Below are 19,388 nucleotides of genomic sequence, written 5' to 3' on the forward strand. Positions count from 1 at the left end.
TTATCACACGGATCTCTAGAACAGTTTATACACCATCCAGCTGCCCTTCACGCTGAGGTTCATTTTGGCTTTTTGTAAAAAACAACAATGACTCAACATTTGATGCAAACATTTTATTTGCCACAACAATCCAGAAGAAAAGGCTTTAACTTCAAGTGAGAGGCTGATACAGACCTTTAAAAAAATAAAAACAGCCTGTCATATAAAGATCAAACAATAAAATTGTTGAAATGAAAAGGAATGCGAGTCTTTAGATGCTTATGTGAATATGTAAGAAAGATTACAGCCAGAAGCGCTCGTATAATAACTTTCATCGCCAGAGCCTTAGAGATCAAACTCAAAATAGTGTTAGAAGTTCAAGAGCAGTTTCAATCACAGTTCATGTTCTGATCCCACTCACAACAAATATATATTTTAGGCAAAAATTAGGCAAAACAAAGGAAAAGAATAAAAACACAAACAAAAAGTTACACGTCAACAAGTGAAGTGTCCCTGCGATGATGTCATCGACATCCGTATCACTCGAGACTCCATTCAAGACACTCACGCCTGCGTCTCCAGAACGAAATACAGCCCAGCATCCTGCCGGTTTCCATAGCAAACCCGATCCGGCGATCGAGCGAAGACTTCCTGCTGGGCCTGACACAACTTCTGAATGAGAAAACGCTTATCGCGGCCCTCCTGCATCACGCACAGACAGAAGATTTCAGTATTTAACCCACAAAGATTGCAGGTGAGCAACACACTGAAGGCATGAATTAAACCAGACACCTCAGTCCTGTGCTTCTCTCTGCCATAACAATTCAACAAGTGAATACCACACAATAACTTTACAACTGCAGATCAGCAGCTGTCAATGTTGTGAAGTGAAACATGCAGGAAAAGAACAAAGAGTCCAGAAACGTGCTCCTGGACAAGCATGTGTGTCTTGTGAAATGGTCTACGTGTGAAGGACAGAGGGTGGCGTGAGAGGATCTTAAAGATTTTCTGTCGTCATCATCATCAGATATGAACACTCACCATAGCCAGCTGATCTCGGAGCTGCTCGATGACACGTTTATGAGCTCCAGCCAACGCTATCACATAAAACATCCCCAGACTGTAACACAACACAAATCACATCAGAGTGACAGCAATCATTTACACAAAATGGACAAACAAATGACACACACACAAAGACAGACAGACAAACACACTAACCCTAACCCACAGAGACAGACTGACAGTCACACTCACACAAACACACGCACGCACGTAAGGGTTAGCACGCACGCACACACACACACACACACACACAAACACACAGCCACACATAATCACACACACAAACGCACGCACACACGCACACATGTTTGCACAGTTATCTTTATGAGGACATACACTGACTCAATGCAATCTCTAGCCCCTTACCCTAACCATCAGAAGTTTTTACCTGACCCTAACCCTCACCCTAAACCTGATTATAACCTAAACTTGATTATAACTTAAACCTGATTATAACATAAACCTGATTATAACCTAACCTGATTATAAACTAAACCTGATTATAACATAAACCTGATTATAACCCTAACCTGATTATAACCTACACCTGATTATAACCTAAACCTGATTATAACATAAACCTGATTATAACATAAACCTGACTATAACCTAAACCTGATTATAACCTAAACCTGATTATAACCTAAACCTGATTATAAACTAAACCTGATTATAACATAAACCTGACTATAACCTAAACCTGATTATAACCTAAACCTGATTATAACCTAAACCTGATTATAGCCTAAACCTGATTATAACATAAACCTGATTATAACCTAAACCTGATTATAACCTAAACCTGATTATAAACTAAACCTGATTATAACCTAAACCTGATTATAACCTAAACCTGATTATAAACTAAACCTGATTATAACCTAAACCTGATTATAAACTAAACCTGATTATAACATAAACCTGACTATAACCTAAACCTGATTATAACCTAAACCTGATTATAACCTAAACCTGATTATAGCCTAAACCTGATTATAACATAAACCTGATTATAACCTAAACCTGATTATAACCTAAACCTGATTATAAACTAAACCTGATTATAACCTAAACCTGATTATAACCTAAACCTGATTATAAACTAAACCTGATTATAACAGAAACCTGATTATAACCTAAACCTGATTATAAACTAAACCTGATTATAACCTAAACCTGACTATAACCTAAACCTGATTATAACCTAAACCTGATTATAGCCTAAACCTGATTATAGCCTAAACCTGATTATAACATAAACCTGATTATAACATAAACCTGATTATAACCTAAACCTGATTATAACCTAAACCTGATTATAAACTAAACCTGATTATAACATAAACCTGATTATTTCCTAAACCTGATTATAACCTTACCCTGATTATAACCTAAACCTGATTATAACCTAAACCTGATTATAACCTAAACCTGATTATAACCTAAACATGATATTAACCTAAACCTGATTATAACCTAAACCTGATTATAACCTAAACCATAAAACCAGGTCTTGATCCTCAAACAGCCTTTAAAGGGGTCTCAGAAAGTGAGGACTTTACTCTCTTAGTCCTCACTCTGCTGGTCTAAAACTCAAACTGGTCCTCATAAAGATAGATTCTAGGGATGAGCTAGAACAGCATTATCTGTATCTGTATCTGTAGACCATATGAATTATCTGTATCTGTACTCGGACTGGGCGGGGCCTAACCCGGAAATGGGCGGGATTTAACCTGGAAGTGGGTCGGGTTGTCTTTAGATGGGCTTTAACCGGTGTGTTATTTTAAACATGCAATTGATATTGGTTGATCAGAAATTGTTATATTTATTGCTGATTAGAAAACTATTTACATGACAGCATCAGCATTGAGCTTCAGATCAATGCTGAGCTTTTTTTTTTCAGATTGAGCTTTTTTTTTTTAACAAAAAAAAACTGATGACCGGCAGAGAGAGAGTGTGTGTGTGTAGCTAATTCATTTGTAATATAGTTTTATACACTAATTCCTTAATTTTTTTAAGAAATACAGCAAGAAAGTGTCAGACACTTTGTTAAAAAACTGGTTAGAGCCAGCTGACGGTTTAAAAAAGAAATAAAAACTCCGACAGGCAGAGACGCAACGCGAGTCGCATTCTACCATGCACCACGTCTAAACAAACCCCACGTTTATCAAAACTCTACCGGTTAATAAGTAAATACTACAAACCGAAGTAAAAAACAAACCTGAAGCTGAAGAGACCTAAACGTTAACGGAAAAGACGCGCGAACCTGAGTGACTGAGGGAGAGACAGAGAGAGAGAGAGCTGCGGGCACAGTCAGCAACACAATACATCTGTATGTGTGTAGGGGAGGAGCGCTTTGACTATCACAGAACGCAGACACAGTCAGCTACCCAATGAGGATTTTTATTCAATCCGAGCACAGATATTGACTCGTATTACTCGTATGATACTCGTACTCGGCAAAAGTGCTTTATCCGTACCGGATACTCGGCTGAAACGCGGCTCAACTCTAATAGACACCCACACACACACTAAAACAGACAGACAGACAGACATACACACACACACAACGACATGTGCTCAGTTTCACCAGGTGATGACGAAGAGTGAAACAGCGCAGGCCTCAGACGCCAGCGCCATCAGAACGGAGCTCAGACTGTGAGGTAGCTGAGTGATCACACGAGGAACAACCATCCACGATGAGGTGTAATTGACGAACGGACCACATGCTCGTGACGGAGGGATCCTGACAAATAACAACACATTACACCTACATCAAACATGAGCTGTAGGGGCAAGCACGTGTGTGTGTGTGTGTGTGAACTCACTGTGCGATGCTAACGATTACAGGAACAGATGCAAGAGCCAAACCGATTAATAAAACAACCAGAAAGAAGAAGTGAGAACTGGAGGCTCGAAACGGACGCGTGGCAGGACGACAGTTGGTCATTAAAGACACCTGCAGGATTCATCAGAATCAAAAACAATAAGAACACTGAATCGTTATTAAAACGCCACTTGACATGTAATCTTCAACTAAAACATGTTTGAGTTTATTTTCTCTAGAATGTTTCTTTGGATAAATGTTGTTACCTTCTTCAGGTAAAAGACCAGAAAGTATTTGACAGTGTTGATGGCGGGCAGTAAAGGACAGTAAAATGTTCCGATCCAGCAGATGGTTTGACCATAAACGATCTCCAGAACGTTCTGAGGGATGGCGAATTCCTGCTGACCCCACCACTTGGCCAAAGCACAGTCACAATGGTTGACAATAATCCTGACAGAACAACAATAAATCTGTTAGGAATGAGCCGAGCCCACAGAAGAACACATTCACCGGTTCATACTTGCGTGGAAATTCAATGAATATGGTGACAGCAGCGATGATCAGGAAGTCAAAGATCACCAGCTTATACATTTCCTGTCCAACATGAGTCTCCCAGCACTGCACAAGAACAATGACATGAAAGTCAAAGATGCACAACACACACGCACATAATGTGTCTTCTGTGTGTGTGTGTGTGTGTGTGTGTGTGTGTGTGACGTACAGGGTAGCGATGATGGTTGTATCCGCAGGAACAATGTGAACTTCCACATGTGATCTGAGACCACAGTGAGAGCAGCAACACACCGATACTGGCCAACCGCATGAACACACACCTGATCACAACACACACACAATGATGTTAGCCACACATCTGTACACTCCTGACCAATGCATCAGAATTTGATCTGGATAAAACCTTATCATAAAATGTCTTTCATCATCCACTCGTGTACACACACACACACAGACACACACACATGATCAACTATCATCTAGTCTTTTGACTAACAGCACTTTGAACACATAAGTGAATTTGATGCCTCATCAGTGTGAAGCGGATCTCAAAGGCAGGTGAATAATCCTCAAAACTGATGATGAGATTGAAGATCAGCGGTGTGATGAAGTTAGCCAGCGTGATGACAATGGAGGGCAAATATTCCACCATCAGCTCCAACAGAAAGTTACTCTGTTCCTAAACACACACATACACGTCTTTAGAAAAAGATCACAACCTGAAGACCCAAGTGAAGAGAGAAAGGCAGTGGTCGTCACCTCGGCTTGTTTTTCTTGTGAGAATACAGTGGCGATGTAGATACAGTAGAAGCAGGAGATCAGAACGGCCACCACAAACAGATTCACAGCAGCTCTTAACATGTAGATACGACATCTTTCACAGCGTGTGCGATTCGCCATCTTCTGTTTAATGCGTTCTTCTTCCAGATCCATCTGACAGACACACACACACAACAACAGTAACTCAAGCATTCCGCTGTGAACATAAGTCATGTTTATTAACAGTGCTGATGTGTTGAAAGATGCACCTTCAGCTCGTAAAGTAAACTGCTGCGTTTAAGGCGTGCTGCGTTCTCATCCGTGATGCAGAAATCCCAGCCGGCAAAAATCTTATTGCAGAAACTCTGGAAACGGTCCTCGTCCTGTATGAGTTTGCGTTTAAAACCTGACGCAGACCTAAACATGTGGACACACAAAACCCAAACCCATCCTGATCTCAGATCAGAAGATTCATCAAACACACAGATGTGTGGACTTGAACTGACCTCTTGACGATCCACACCAGACTCAGCAGCAGATATGAGACGGTGGTGAGCAGATACGCCAGCGGGAGATTATAACTGAAAGCAGAATGAATGAACTCCAGTCTATAATAACCATAGAAGAGGTACGTCTGCTCCAGAAAACCCTACACAAACACACACACACACACAGAGTTTACAGGTTGTTGTATTGTATTGTGCAGTTGTAGTTTTGTGTAATATTGTGAGATAATCTCATACAGTTCCTGACAGAAGATCTGTGATGTGTTGATGAAAAACCACCAGACCCTGACGAGAGCTGCTGGGATAAACACTGCAGTCTCTCACTGCAACACACACACACAATCATCATCAGTCAAATCACTCTGTGTGTACGTGTGTGTGCACCATCTGTGCTGCTGTAGGTGATGTTCAGTGATGTGTGTGTGTGTGTCTGTATGTACCATCTGTGCTGCTGTAGGTGATGTGTGTGTGTGTGTACCATCTGTGCTGCTGTAGGTGATGTGTGTGTGTGTGTGTGTGTGTATGTACCATCTGTGCTGCTGTAGGTGATGTTCAGTGATGTGTGTGTGTGTGTCTGTATGTACCATCTGTGCTGCTGTAGGTGATGTGTGTGTGTGTGTACCATCTGTGCTGCTGTAGGTGATGTGTGTGTGTGTGTGTGTGTATGTACCATCTGTGCTGCTGTAGGTGATGTGTGTGTGTGTGTGTGTGTGTACCATCTGTGCTGCTGTAGGTGATGTGTGTGTGTGTGTGTGTGTGTGTGTGTGTGTGTACCATCTGTGCTGCTGTAGGTGATGTGTGTGTGTGTACCATCTGTGCTGCTGTAGGTGATGTGTGTGTGTGTGTGTGTGTGTGTGTGTACCATCTGTGCTGCTGTAGGTGATGTGTGTGTGTGTCTGTGCTGCTGTAGGTGATGTGTGTGTGTGTGTGTACCATCTGTGCTGCTGTAGGTGATGTGTGTGTGTGTACCATCTGTGCTGCTGTAGGTGATGTGTGTGTGTGTGTGTGTGTGTGTGTGTGTGTACCATCTGTGCTGCTGTAGGTGATGTCCAGTGATGTGTGTGTGTGTGTGTGTGTGTGTACCATCTGTGCTGCTGTAGGTGATGTGTGTGTGTGTGTGTGTGTGTGTACCATCTGTGCTGCTGTAGGTGATGTTCAGTGATGTGTGTGTGTGTGTACCATCTGTGCTGCTGTAGGTGATGTGTGTGTGTGTGTGTGTGTGTACCATCTGTGCTGCTGTAGGTGATGTGTGTGTGTGTGTGTGTGTACCATCTGTGCTGCTGTAGGTGATGTTCAGTGATGTGTGTGTGTGTGTCTGTATGTACCATCTGTGCTGCTGTAGGTGATGTGTGTGTGTGTGTGTGTGTGTGTGTACCATCTGTGCTGCTGTAGGTGATGTGTGTGTGTGTCTGTGCTGCTGTAGGTGATGTGTGTGTGTGTGTGTGTGTACCATCTGTGCTGCTGTAGGTGATGTGTGTGTGTGTACCATCTGTGCTGCTGTAGGTGATGTGTGTGTGTGTGTGTGCACCATCTGTGCTGCTGTAGGTGATGTTCAGTGATGTGTGTGTGTGTGTCTGTATGTACCATCTGTGCTGCTGTAGGTGATGTGTGTGTGTGTGTGTGTACCATCTGTGCTGCTGTAGGTGATGTGTGTGTGTGTGTGTGTGTGTATGTACCATCTGTGCTGCTGTAGGTGATGTTCAGTGATGTGTGTGTGTGTGTCTGTATGTACCATCTGTGCTGCTGTAGGTGATGTGTGTGTGTGTGTACCATCTGTGCTGCTGTAGGTGATGTGTGTGTGTGTGTGTGTGTATGTACCATCTGTGCTGCTGTAGGTGATGTGTGTGTGTGTGTGTGTGTGTGTGTGTGTACCATCTGTGCTGCTGTAGGTGATGTGTGTGTGTGTGTGTGTGTGTGTGTACCATCTGTGCTGCTGTAGGTGATGTGTGTGTGTGTACCATCTGTGCTGCTGTAGGTGATGTGTGTGTGTGTGTGTGTGTGTACCATCTGTGCTGCTGTAGGTGATGTGTGTGTGTGTCTGTGCTGCTGTAGGTGATGTGTGTGTGTGTGTGTACCATCTGTGCTGCTGTAGGTGATGTGTGTGTGTGTACCATCTGTGCTGCTGTAGGTGATGTGTGTGTGTGTGTGTGTGTGTGTGTGTGTGTACCATCTGTGCTGCTGTAGGTGATGTCCAGTGATGTGTGTGTGTGTGTGTGTGTACCATCTGTGCTGCTGTAGGTGATGTGTGTGTGTGTGTGTGTGTACCATCTGTGCTGCTGTAGGTGATGTTCAGTGATGTGTGTGTGTGTGTACCATCTGTGCTGCTGTAGGTGATGTGTGTGTGTGTGTGTGTGTGTACCATCTGTGCTGCTGTAGGTGATGTGTGTGTGTGTGTGTGTGTGTGTGTACCATCTGTGCTGCTGTAGGTGATGTTCAGTGATGTGTGTGTGTGTGTCTGTATGTACCATCTGTGCTGCTGTAGGTGATGTGTGTGTGTGTGTGTGTGTGTGTGTGTGTGTACCATCTGTGCTGCTGTAGGTGATGTGTGTGTGTGTCTGTGCTGCTGTAGGTGATGTGTGTGTGTGTGTGTGTGTACCATCTGTGCTGCTGTAGGTGATGTGTGTGTGTGTACCATCTGTGCTGCTGTAGGTGATGTGTGTGTGTGTGTGTGTGTGCACCATCTGTGCTGCTGTAGGTGATGTTCAGTGATGTGTGTGTGTGTGTCTGTATGTACCATCTGTGCTGCTGTAGGTGATGTGTGTGTGTGTGTACCATCTGTGCTGCTGTAGGTGATGTGTGTGTGTGTGTGTGTGTGTGTATGTACCATCTGTGCTGCTGTAGGTGATGTTCAGTGATGTGTGTGTGTGTGTCTGTATGTACCATCTGTGCTGCTGTAGGTGATGTGTGTGTGTGTGTACCATCTGTGCTGCTGTAGGTGATGTGTGTGTGTGTGTGTGTGTGTATGTACCATCTGTGCTGCTGTAGGTGATGTGTGTGTGTGTGTGTGTGTGTGTGTACCATCTGTGCTGCTGTAGGTGATGTGTGTGTGTGTGTGTGTGTGTGTGTACCATCTGTGCTGCTGTAGGTGATGTGTGTGTGTGTACCATCTGTGCTGCTGTAGGTGATGTGTGTGTGTGTGTGTGTGTACCATCTGTGCTGCTGTAGGTGATGTGTGTGTGTGTCTGTGCTGCTGTAGGTGATGTGTGTGTGTGTGTGTACCATCTGTGCTGCTGTAGGTGATGTGTGTGTGTGTACCATCTGTGCTGCTGTAGGTGATGTGTGTGTGTGTGTGTGTGTGTGTGTGTGTACCATCTGTGCTGCTGTAGGTGATGTCCAGTGATGTGTGTGTGTGTGTGTGTGTACCATCTGTGCTGCTGTAGGTGATGTGTGTGTGTGTGTGTGTGTACCATCTGTGCTGCTGTAGGTGATGTTCAGTGATGTGTGTGTGTGTGTACCATCTGTGCTGCTGTAGGTGATGTGTGTGTGTGTGTGTGTGTGTACCATCTGTGCTGCTGTAGGTGATGTGTGTGTGTGTGTGTGTGTGTACCATCTGTGCTGCTGTAGGTGATGTGTGTGTGTGTGTGTGTGTGTGTGTGTGTACCATCTGTGCTGCTGTAGGTGATGTTCAGTGATGTGTGTGTGTGTGTCTGTATGTACCATCTGTGCTGCTGTAGGTGATGTGTGTGTGTGTGTGTACCATCTGTGCTGCTGTAGGTGATGTGTGTGTGTGTGTGTATGTACCATCTGTGCTGCTGTAGGTGATGTTCAGTGATGTGTGTGTGTACGTGTGTGTGCACCATCTGTGCTGCTGTAGGTGATGTTCAGTGATGTGTGTGTGTGTGTCTGTATGTACCATCTGTGCTGCTGTAGGTGATGTGTGTGTGTGTGTACCATCTGTGCTGCTGTAGGTGATGTGTGTGTGTGTGTGTGTGTATGTACCATCTGTGCTGCTGTAGGTGATGTGTGTGTGTGTGTGTGTGTGTGTGTGTGTACCATCTGTGCTGCTGTAGGTGATGTGTGTGTGTGTGTGTGTGTGTACCATCTGTGCTGCTGTAGGTGATGTGTGTGTGTGTCTGTGCTGCTGTAGGTGATGTGTGTGTGTGTGTGTGTGTACCATCTGTGCTGCTGTAGGTGATGTGTGTGTGTGTACCATCTGTGCTGCTGTAGGTGATGTGTGTGTGTGTGTGTGTGTGTACCATCTGTGCTGCTGTAGGTGATGTCCAGTGATGTGTGTGTGTGTGTGTGTGTACCATCTGTGCTGCTGTAGGTGATGTGTGTGTGTGTGTGTGTGTGTGTGTGTGTGTGTACCATCTGTGCTGCTGTAGGTGATGTTCAGTGATGTGTGTGTGTGTGTGTACCATCTGTGCTGCTGTAGGTGATGTGTGTGTGTGTGTGTGTGTGTGTACCATCTGTGCTGCTGTAGGTGATGTGTGTGTGTGTGTGTGTGTGTGTGTGTGTACCATCTGTGCTGCTGTAGGTGATGTGTGTGTGTGTGTGTGTGTGTGTACCATCTGTGCTGCTGTAGGTAATGTGTGTGTGTGTGTGTATGTACCATCTGTGCTGCTGTAGGTGATGTGTGTGTGTGTGTGTGTACCATCTGTGCTGCTGTAGGTGATGTCCAGTGATGTGTGTGTGTGTGTGTGTGTGTACCATCTGTGCTGCTGTAGGTGATGTGTGTGTGTGTGTGTGTGTACCATCTGTGCTGCTGTAGGTGATGTGTGTGTGTGTGTGTGTGTACCATCTGTGCTGCTGTAGGTGATGTGTGTGTGTGTGTGTGTGTGTACCATCTGTGCTGCTGTAGGTGATGTGTGTGTGTGTGTGTGTGTGTGTACCATCTGTGCTGCTGTAGGTGATGTGTGTGTGTGTGTGTGTGTGTGTACCATCTGTGCTGCTGTAGGTGATGTCCAGTGATGTGTGTGTGTGTGTGTGTGTGTGTACCATCTGTGCTGCTGTAGGTGATGTGTGTGTGTGTGTGTGTGTGTGTGTACCATCTGTGCTGCTGTAGGTGATGTGTGTGTGTGTGTGTGTATGTAACATCTGTGCTGCTGTAGGTGATGTCCAGTGATGTGTGTGTGTGTGTGTGTGTGTGTGTGTGTGTATGTACCATCTGTGCTGCTGTAGGTGATGTTCAGTGATGTGTGTGTGTGTGTGTACCGTCTGTGCTGCTGTAGGTGATGTCCAGTGATGTGTGTGTGTGTGTACCATCTGTGCTGCTGTAGGTAATGTGTGTGTGTGTGTGTGTGTATGTACCATCTGTGCTGCTGTAGGTGATGTGTGTGTGTGTGTGTGTACCATCTGTGCTGCTGTAGGTGATGTCCAGTGATGTGTGTGTGTGTGTGTGTGTGTACCATCTGTGCTGCTGTAGGTGATGTGTGTGTGTGTGTGTGTGTACCATCTGTGCTGCTGTAGGTGATGTGTGTGTGTGTGTGTACCATCTGTGCTGCTGTAGGTGATGTGTGTGTGTGTGTGTGTGTGTGTGTACCATCTGTGCTGCTGTAGGTGATGTGTGTGTGTGTGTGTGTGTGTGTGTACCATCTGTGCTGCTGTAGGTGATGTGTGTGTGTGTGTGTGTGTACCATCTGTGCTGCTGTAGGTGATGTCCAGTGATGTGTGTGTGTGTGTGTGTGTGTGTACCATCTGTGCTGCTGTAGGTGATGTGTGTGTGTGTGTGTGTGTGTGTACCATCTGTGCTGCTGTAGGTGATGTGTGTGTGTGTGTGTATGTAACATCTGTGCTGCTGTAGGTGATGTCCAGTGATGTGTGTGTGCGTGTGTGTGTGTGTGTGTATGTACCATCTGTGCTGCTGTAGGTGATGTTCAGTGATGTGTGTGTGTGTGTGTACCGTCTGTGCTGCTGTAGGTGATGTCCAGTGATGTGTGTGTGTGTGTGTGTGTGTGTATGTACCATCTGTGCTGCTGTAGGTGATGTCCAGTGATGTGTGTGTGTGTGTGTGTGTGTGTACCATCTGTGCTGCTGTAGGTGATGTTCAGTGATGTGTGTGTGTGTGTGTACCATCTGTGCTGCTGTAGGTGATGTTCAGTGATGTGTGTGTGTGTGTACCGTCTGTGCTGCTGTAGGTGATGTCCAGTGATGTGTGTGTGTGTGTGTATGTACCATCTGTGCTGCTGTAGGTGATGTTCAGTGATGTGTGTGTGTGTGTGTGTGTGTATGTACCATCTGTGCTGCTGTAGGTGATGTCCAGTGATGTGTGTGTGTGTGTGTGTGTGTGTGTGTACCGTCTGTGCTGCTTTAGTTGATGTTCAGTGATGTGTGTGTGTGTGTGTGTACCATCTGTGCTGCTGTAGGTGATGTCCAGTGATGTGTGTCTGTGTGTGTGTGTGTGTGTACCATCTGTGCTGCTGTAGGTGATGTCCAGTGATGTGTGTCTGTGTGTGTGTGTGTGTGTGTACCATCTGTGCTGCTGTAGGTGATGTTCAGTGATGTGTGCGATGTGATAATGACTGGCAGCATCACAAACACAAACATGAGGAGAAACATGATGAAGTTCAGCAGGACCAGAAACCTCAGGAATGAAAAATAGGACAGAATTCCAGTGCCGAACATGCCTGAACACAAACAGAACACACAAACACGTGAGCGTACAACAGTTTTTATTTATTTATGCTTATTAAGTGTTCAGTCATGTGGATTCTGACCCTCAATGAGGTGAACATCTGCTCTCCAGAGCTGCAGCGAGGACAGAAGATCCATCCCGTCCTCCTTCAGATGCTTCAGAGAGCGATGAACGTTCAGTCTCCACAAACCCCAGCCAATAGGAGCGCCGCCCTGCTGGAGACGCTGCTCTCTTCACACACACAACAGTCAAGGGCGTATGATGAAGACGGTCGGGTGTACGCACATGTTTGTAACAGGTAAACACACAGAGGAACTCACTTCTGCTGCCGTTTGTCCTCCATGCTCTTGGGAAGCTCCCTCACAGGTCTGAGCTCTTCTCCGCTGTGAACCGTCTTCTGCTCCAGCCATTTCCCACTGATGATGGACGGCTGTCGGACACGCCCACTGCCCCTCCTCCTAGCGCTGCCGCTGGTATTGGATTTTCTCCGGTAGAGCAGAGACTGGTAACTGGGCAGCTGATCCAGCAGGAGATGAGTGCTGGGGACCGGGTGGTCTGTGGAGAACACTGATGGAAACAAACAGGCGCATGTCATCACTCCCAGAGTAATAACAAAAATATCTTCCTGAATGATCAAACAGAGGCTTGAAACTCTGAAAGCTGTTTTCTGGAGAGGAATGTCAGAATAAAGTGAAAGATGATTCTAAATCGTAATGTCGGGTTCACACCAAACGCTATCGATCGCATTCCACGCTCTTTACTACTCGCTGGAAACATTCATATTTGTGTGAGTGACGAGAAAAGTATCACGTGACGTTGTTATTCTTCATTGGTCCGGACCCATCAAACAGTAGGTGTCAATGAGCTCTTTCATTAAAAATTCGGACAGGGTTAGATTTCTGTATTTTTTGCATCAGTAGGAAGGATTTTGAGAGGCGTTTTGACAATTCAGAGACACCATGCAAACCAGCGCCAAATATGACAAAAACGCATACGAAAATTACGGCCTGTACTTGCAAAGACCTTTACTGCAATATTGGTTAATAAGCTGATATTAAGTAGGTCATGTAAACGCATAAAACGGTTATCTTTATAGGGGAAAGCTCATAAACAGCAAAAGCAAACCCACTCGGCAGAGGTCGTTTTTTGGCCATTATTCTGATTTAAGGCTGCATGTAAACGCATTTAGCGGTTTTCTCTCAGTTTTGTTTATGTGCGCATGTCTGAAAGCGCAATAGCAAAAATCCCAAATGGAAGTAACAATAAAATAACGTTTCAAATCCACTCTCAAATCATGCAGTTGATGTAGAAATGAAAAACTATTGTTGCATATGCAGGTACTGCGGACATGAGAAGAAGGCATGTGATCTTAAGACCTGTGGATCATAACCCGGTTGTAAGTACTGCTGCATAATGCCAAAACAAGAAACAGTAGCAAGAAACGAAAAAACGAGAGCAGGCAATTTACTGAAACCTTCTTTTAAACTTAAACAGGCTGTTCATCAGCTGATCAAATGTTCAAGACCATTGCGTCAGAAAGTAAAAATCTGCACAAATCCGCCCTCTATTTCCACACACCTGTCGCGTGTCTGAATTTAAAACAACCAATTTGAGTGAAAAGACATAAAATTTGAAACAGGGCGATCCTCAACCCAAATGAAGACCCGTACTGATGCTGACTGCAACCCAATAATGATAAGACGCCATTTGTGGGAGAAAGGCTTAAAGAACAAAAAAACTCTTCAAAATCGTGTCTCCTACATGACTCATTGACAGGTGGAAAAAAAACTGTATTGAAGTCTTGATGGCTTCCAACGTTACTGGCATGACAAGGAGATCCCACTGGATGATTTATACGCACCACAAGTGGCAGCTGGCTATGAGGACATGTTTCAGCGGGCATCCCTCTTGACTGAGGCCCCTCGTCTGTGCGCTGATGACTGAGTCTTTCAACAGGACAACGCCCGCCTGACAAAGGACTTCTACCAGGAGAATAACGTCACCCTTTTGGACCATCCTGCATGTTCCCCTGATCTAAATCCAATTGAGAACATTTGGGGATGGAAGGCAAGGGATGTTAACAAAAACAGACGTCAGTGCCAGATCGTGGATGCCCTCTGTGAAGCCATCATCATACATTGAGCAACGTGGCCACCAGCCTCCTGGAAACAGTGGCATCAAGCATGCCGATACAAGTGTTTAAAGTGATCAAGAAGAACGGTGGGGCTACTCACTGTTGAGTCCAGCTTTGACACGTTTAGTTCTGTTGTGGGGTTTTTTGGGCTATGGTCTTAAACTTTTGATCAGCTGATGAACAGCCTGTTTGAGTTTAAATAAAGTTTTTAGCATACTCTCTGTTTTTTGTCTCTTGCTCCCGTTTCTTGTTTTGGCATTTCAAAGCAGCAGTACCTGCATACCTGGTCATGATCCAACAGCGAGAAATGCAAATTCTTGTAATGTTTCCCCAGTCTTAAGACTCAGGAGCGTATATGAAAGAATACAGGCATAATCAGAAAAACAAGCTTTGAGCATTATAGGGAATGATATTCTGAACATTTTAAAGTTGATTTGATCACTTTATCTCAAATGTTGTTGTCGTTTAATGGATTTGTATATTGCATACATTAAAAGTTAGAAAATCATTATCAAATACATAAAATGCTATTTAAAAAAAAAACGAGCCTTGTGCAATAACAGGCATGTTTTCTGAACATTTTCTTTGTATTTTTAATTGACACATATATGACACAGTCTGGTCATCACATCTCTCCCAACATTCGAAAGATCTACTTAAACACATTTCTTCTGTGAATACTTGACAGACAAATGAGAAGAAAAAACACTTCCCCTCTCTCTGTCTCTCAACAGGTGACGTTATTGTTCTGGCTTATGTTGAAACCAGTAACTTTGTATGAGCACCTGTTGTATTATTGCTCGATTTTTGTCTAGAAATGAATCCCTGTGTAACGTGAAGGGCTTAGATTCATGTGTATCTGAGTTAGTTTGGGCTCACAAACAGTAGAACTGCGATGACACCGAATGTCAAAGTAACTTGACCGCAGTTGCTGTGAAGATGAGTTAGTAAATAAACGTTCTGTGAGCATTAAGAACGACGTTAAAGAACATTAGTGTTTGCTTCCCATAACTTTCTGGGAACAAGTATTGTTATTATCTGGGTTTGATCATAAACCGCAATTACTGTTTTCGTCCGGTAAATTGTGTGCTGCAGTGAGTGTTGAGGAGACATTCCTCTCTCACATAAACACGTTCAGACTCGTCTTCAGTTCCGTCTGGCATGTTTAACCCACTTAAGAGAGTTACTCGTATTCAACAACAACAATAATAAAGCTCAACAACATCATCATCATCGTCATCATTATGCTACAGTGTTTTGTTTACACGAGTGTTTATTGAAACAAACCGAATTCTCACACAAACCTGTTGACCTCGTCGCGTTCATCGTGTTTTTCTGTGTTTGTCAGCACACACGAGTTTAGTGTCACTGGTGTCTGATTTCACACTGAACACACAGACAGGAACACATCTGAACTTCGGCTTATTGTTCATGTGGAAAGCGAGCCATTATTCACGCGCTAAAACACCGATCGACACTGACCTGCATCAGTCCGGTCCATCCCTGGTCCTCATCAAACTCAAAAAACCATCATATAACCGACAAGAGCGATCAGACGAGGCTTGTCGCCGTCTGTCTGTCCGTTGCGTGTTCACGAATGTGAAACTTTACGTGAAGCCTGCGCAGACCGATCGGCCTGTGACATCAGAGTATCGCGAGAGCAGTTCGAAAGCGTTGTGAGTTTCCGCATTAGTGGCGCCGTCTGCTGGACATCAACTCAACGACACAACATAACACTACAACACGAAAAACAGCCGAGTGCTAAACTAATACCAGCATTTTGATTGATTATTGTAAAATAGCTTAAATATGGAGAGTTTGGTTCCAAAATAAGAAAACTCATGTTTTTATTGTGTCTTATGGTGTTTGCTAGCTGTAGTGAAAGTTATTTTCACTTAAATCAAAACAAACCAACTGCAGTTTGATCGATATAATTTGAATATGATTTTTGAACATGTTTAGAAACGGAGTTATCTCATTTTGGAGAAATAAATCGTCATTTATTTAATCATAAATGTTCACTTCATGATGACAGTGACAACAAGTAAGAGGTCACAGTCCTGTAATAAATAAAACTGATAATAACCCTATTCATTAAATTAATGTTTCTTCCTTGAATAAATCTTTTCAGCCTATATTATTATTATTATTATTAATAAGATCCCATACAAAAATGACTTGTGATTTCATTGCAATAAAAGTGCAGTAGCCTAATCATGTTTTGGGGCAGATAGCCTATACGTGTAATACTTTTAGCTTACAATGTTGTGAATGGATCAATATGATATTATATTGCGCAATAAAAGCTTACCATAAGGATAATGAGTGCAGGCCCGGTTCCTGCCAGGTGCAAAAGGGTGTGCTAGCATATATCCTGGGTGGGCATTTACCACACACACAATATATAGGCGCAAAAAAGTTAAGAGACCATTTCAAGAAGTTTTTTTTTCAGATATAATTTGTTTTGGTAAAATTATCATATTGTTAATTTCTGTGACCTTCTGACAACATTTTTCCCAAATTCATATAAAAATGTAATTTGCAGAAAATGAACTGGAGAAAAAAAACGGATCTGCGTTTTTAAAACAGAAACATCACAAAAAAACCCAAACAAGTTCATATTTATTTTAAAGCAACACAAAACTAATGTTTGTTAATGTTAGAAAAAGAAAAAAAAATATTTTTGAAATAACCCTGATTTTTTATTGCAGATATTGCTTTTATTTCATTAAGGTTTGCTTTTGTTGGAATTCAACAAACACTGCAATATATGACCAGAGGTGTCAAAACTATTCACATTCATTACTCAAGTAGAAGTATAGATACGTGGGTTTAAAAAGACTTCTGTAGAAGTTGAAGTATCAACTCAAGCTTTTTACTCAAGTAAAAGTGTAAAAGTACAGGTTTCAAAACTACTTAATGGATAAAAGTAAATGTAATGTAAGGAAACAAATGCAATTCAGCACAAAAGCTTAGGCCGCACCACAAGGGCATATTGTGCACTACCCCACCTCCTGAAAAACACATTTTTATAAAGGCCATAATGACTATAATGTTATATTAAAATGTTAATGTTGAAATATTTGGGATGCACTAGGCTGCCTGTATCAGCCGCATATATGCCCATTGAAATTGAACGCATTTTAGTATAATGCAAATACATGAAAGAACCATATGTGTGTAATACTGAGCATTAACATGTGTTTCATCAGGCATGTGATCAGCCCACGACAAAAGAGAATGAAGACAGCACGCACCCACGCCCAACCCCAATCCCCCCAAAATAGTCTTTAATGTTACTAATTTAATGTCACATGATTAAAAACAGGCAACTGTTTGCCAAAAATAGATCTTTTTCACTTGGCAACACAAAACCAAACTGTTATAACTACCAAATTCGGACTGGCAATTCAAATGTATATTAGTTTAACAGTCACCTAAACAATATTGAATAAAATAGGTTGATGCTTTGTGCAAATATCTAATGCTAATGTCAAATAAGATGGTTTTAAAAAAATGGCGCCCCTTGAATAGTTTATATTAGGCATACTTTAAATTTTATTGTAATCAGCAATAATTCATCCAGCAATTGAACAGAATATGTAACTCATCTATTGCACTGCAACTTTAATAACTATGTCTGTAACTAATGCACACTCAAGTCACTTGCACTATTGTATATTCTATATTGTTATATGTTCATAACCACCTGTACATTCATGTTCACAGTATATAGCCTTCTGTTTATATTGTTTATAGTACATACCGACTGTCATATTTTCATAGAACATTCCTTCTGTAAAGTTTTTTTTTCATAGTACATGCCTATTGTATAGTATTTTCCTAATATTGTATTCTGTATTTATTCACACTGTATATCCTGCACTTGCTAATTGCACTTCTGGTTAGACCTAAACTACATTTCGTTACACTGTACTTGTATATGTGTAATGACAATAAAGTTGAATCTAATCTAATCTAAAGAATGCAGCGCCCTCAAGAGAGTACCATACACAGCCACTAGATGGCGCATTACGTCACTCATACAGCGTTTGTCCAAATTAATCCGCACGTAATAAAAGGTATTAGCAAACGCTTCATATTACTGTATTTATACATTTAAATGTATGCATTCAGTAGAGACTTCGCCGCTTTTATATTAAACAGTGACTTCATCAGCCATTTGTATAGTTTTAAGCCATTAAATCAAGGAATGGCCTATTTTAGTCTCTGAATATAGATCATATTAAGCATATCACATGATAGTCGTTTTTCAACATCTTGACTCGTGATTTTCTGCATACGTAACAAAACCCTGTTCAGTTCCCCACTTAATTAAAAATGACAACACACCCTTTTTTTGAGTACCACAACAGCTGTGTTTGCCGTTGATGCTGCACGGACTCTCTGGATACATAAAGATAGCTCGCAAAAGTGATCGACTGATAATAACAACATTTCAGTTTACCTCAGAATACTTTTTAAAATTAGAAGGCGACTTTTTGAAGGACATTATCTAGTGGTGCTCGGGTGCGCAGAGCTCGCAGTGTTTTTTGCGTACAAACCAATAGGATGTCGGGATGGTTTATGTTTATAATTCTCATCCAATCACAATCATATTCACTCTATCCAGGGGCCCGTTCTTCGTACGTCGCTTATTACATCCGAGATCAAATGACACATCCGAGATGATATCATCGTGCTAAACATGATCCGGCTTCTTCGAACACACCTGCCGGATATGATTAGTATCGCTGATTGAGTTATCTGAGATAATTGCGCGTTCATGCGCTTGTTTAAAAGGGGATATGTATCGATAGTAGAAACAATGATTGAAGCAGACAAATTAAATGCGTAAGTGTTCCATGTTATGGTTATATCACTTATTATTACAGTATATATTCTTATTTTAATAATTTCATAATTGCTTAATGTCAGATTCAGCTCAGGACCCATTAGAACATGGGAAGTAAAAGTGAAGTACAAGAATATTCTTCAAACTGGTATTCATTTCTATTTCTACATTTTAGT

At 42.5% G+C, this 19,388-nt stretch overlaps 1 protein-coding gene across 2 annotated transcripts; it reads right to left on the reverse strand.

Annotated features, from left to right (window-relative positions):
- Positions 1-98: 98 nt before the first annotated feature.
- On the reverse strand, positions 99-15,998 carry LOC130440398 (transmembrane channel-like protein 7). 2 transcript variants are annotated; one of them, XM_056773514.1, is made up of 16 exons: positions 15,840-15,998; positions 12,544-12,790; positions 12,306-12,454; positions 12,060-12,215; positions 5,887-5,972; positions 5,650-5,792; positions 5,413-5,560; positions 5,144-5,317; positions 4,912-5,063; positions 4,593-4,704; positions 4,392-4,489; positions 4,138-4,321; positions 3,873-4,003; positions 3,635-3,790; positions 1,021-1,099; positions 99-681 (listed from the first exon to the last, which is right to left on the reverse strand). In XM_056773514.1, exons 1-16 carry the CDS (start codon positions 15,856-15,858, stop codon positions 544-546), a joined length of 2,172 nt encoding a protein of 723 aa, XP_056629492.1. In that variant the 5' UTR covers positions 15,859-15,998; the 3' UTR covers positions 99-543. The 2 variants fall into 2 exon arrangements, with proteins under 2 accessions (XP_056629492.1, XP_056629484.1); XM_056773506.1 differs by lacking the exon at positions 15,840-15,998 and adding an exon at positions 15,662-15,817.
- Between the last annotated feature and the right edge of the window lie 3,390 nt (positions 15,999-19,388).

The sequence above is a fragment of the Triplophysa dalaica genome, chromosome 2, assembly GCF_015846415.1.
Source record: "Triplophysa dalaica isolate WHDGS20190420 chromosome 2, ASM1584641v1, whole genome shotgun sequence".
NCBI lineage: Eukaryota > Metazoa > Chordata > Actinopteri > Cypriniformes > Nemacheilidae > Triplophysa > Triplophysa dalaica.

Bases quoted from the DNA above. Each gene is read 5' to 3' on its own strand.
- LOC130440398 (XM_056773506.1), bottom strand. From the start codon at position 15,683: ATGAACGCGACGAGGTCAACAG. The intron at 12,791-15,661 runs GTTTGTGTGAGA...TGTTTCCATCAG, and splicing joins GAACGCGACGAGGTCAACAG to TGTTCTCCACAGACCACCCG. The intron at 5,973-12,059 runs GTACACACACAC...TGTGTGTTGCAG, and splicing joins CACCTACAGCAGCACAGATG to TGAGAGACTGCAGTGTTTAT.